The sequence below is a fragment of the Sinocyclocheilus rhinocerous genome, unplaced genomic scaffold (genome assembly GCF_001515625.1).
Source record: "Sinocyclocheilus rhinocerous isolate Xijiao unplaced genomic scaffold, SAMN03320098_v1.1 scaffold2485, whole genome shotgun sequence".
Lineage (NCBI taxonomy): Eukaryota > Metazoa > Chordata > Actinopteri > Cypriniformes > Cyprinidae > Sinocyclocheilus > Sinocyclocheilus rhinocerous.
Window position 1 is genome coordinate 140,364 of NW_015637155.1, and position 1,738 is coordinate 142,101.

Consider the following 1,738-nt stretch of genomic DNA (forward strand, 5'->3'; position numbering starts at 1 on the left):
GTGTGTGAGAGAGAGAGTGTGTGTGTGTGTGTGTGTTGTGTTTCTGCGTTGCTGTTGAGTGTTTCTCTCTCTCTCTGCAGTGTGTCTGGAGTCAGTCGTCGAGGGTCATGGCTGTCTGGGGCAGGGGTCCTCTCCGCTCCTCGCTGCTGCTGCTCGTCTTCATCTTCCTGCAGAACTCCTGCGACTCATTGTGTAGGTCTCCATGCGCTCTAATGCACTGTTGTTGGTATGGTAACAATCAGTGTTGGGCAAGTTACTTCCAAAATGTAATACATTATATATTACTAGTTACTGTCTTTTGAAAGTAATTAGTTATCTATTTACAGCAACAGGAAATAGACGAACTATTTTACACGAGTAATTTTTTCGCTGGTGCTGTTTTGTGGTGTTAGTAAATTCACCACTTAATTTTGAGTTAAAATATGTTGTTGTAACTTGCGTTACTGAGATTGTAACGAGTAATAATATTACCCAAATTTGATTAGTAATGCGTTATATTACTGCGTTACAGCAAAAAGTAATATACTACTGTAATATTATTACTTTTGTAATGCGTTACTCCCAACACTGGTAACAATGCATGTCCTTTGTGATGGGATGTCGACATGTCGTCATGGAAACTAAGCAGAGGCTGATGCTGTTTTACTGTAATGAATGATTAAAACAGAAAGATTGGTGTCTGCTGGACGCTGGAATGAAAGTGAATTCTCTCTCTTTAACAATACAACACTGATGAATAAAGAAAGCGCAGCTGTGATGTGATCAGTGTGACTGAAGAGGCCGTTTCATGTGATGTCACCAAAGATTCATTAAAATGTTCAACCTTGAATCAGCATTTAATATAGTTATAATGATTGCATTAATTCACACATAAGTTAACTGTATTAATTAATTGCGTTATTAATTGCATTCCATTCCATTATTTCATTGCAATAATTCAGACCTGAGTTGCGTGGTGGCGTCACGTGAAAGCCGTGTAAATAATGATCACAGTCTCTGATTCACTGTGATCGTGTTCTCACAGTGTCACATGACCCCAGATAGCGATGATGTCATTTCCTCTCATGGCAGTCGTCATGGTGATGTTTGCAGGGATGCAGGTTCTGTCTCTCTATGTGTGTTATGAGTGTATGTGTTATGTGTGTGTTAGGGATGTAACGATTACCGGTTTGACGATAAATCGTGATAAAATACCCCACGGTTAGTAATACCGTTTCATATTTTAATTATCAACATAACCGTATTCTATTACCGCGATTTGAACAACTGAGGATAAATAAATACTGTCCAGCACAGGGCAATTATCTTTTCCTGCAAAACGTGACACCAAGATCGCGAATTCGAAAGTGAAAGCACCCGAAGCCGGTTATAACGTAAATAGGAACTCCCGTTCACAAAATTTAAATCACAAATAATACTGATGAAAAAGAAGGTGTTGAATGTTAACCACTTTCGTTTTCATATAATTATAAACTATGATAAAAGTTTATCAGCATGCATTGATTAATCCCTAAAAATAAAAATATTGTGACCAAATCATGTGCTGGTGTGACCAACTGAGAAAGTTAGTCACAAAAGAGCGAGCAGTGGGAAGAATGAGTCTGTGTGCAGTTTCTGTCTGGCCAAAAACGGACTGAATCTGCATGCCCTGCTGTAAATTTTGACCGGTTGATGAAAAACAAGCTTATGTGGATTCTACACATTTAAACAATAAGGTATCTAGTATTATTTATGGAGC

The 1,738-nt window shown here is 38.4% G+C and overlaps 1 protein-coding gene across 1 annotated transcript in view; it reads left to right on the top strand.

Annotated features, from left to right (window-relative positions):
• LOC107748642 (receptor-type tyrosine-protein phosphatase S-like) overlaps positions 1 to 1,738 on the top strand; it is a gene marked incomplete at its 3' end in the record, with an annotated part of 20,232 nt that overhangs the window by 12,085 nt on the left and 6,409 nt on the right. The window contains exon 3 of the mRNA XM_016563528.1: positions 81 to 192. Within this exon, the coding sequence (XP_016419014.1) occupies positions 108 to 192 (85 nt within the window). The remainder of the gene's footprint in view (positions 1 to 80; positions 193 to 1,738) is intronic.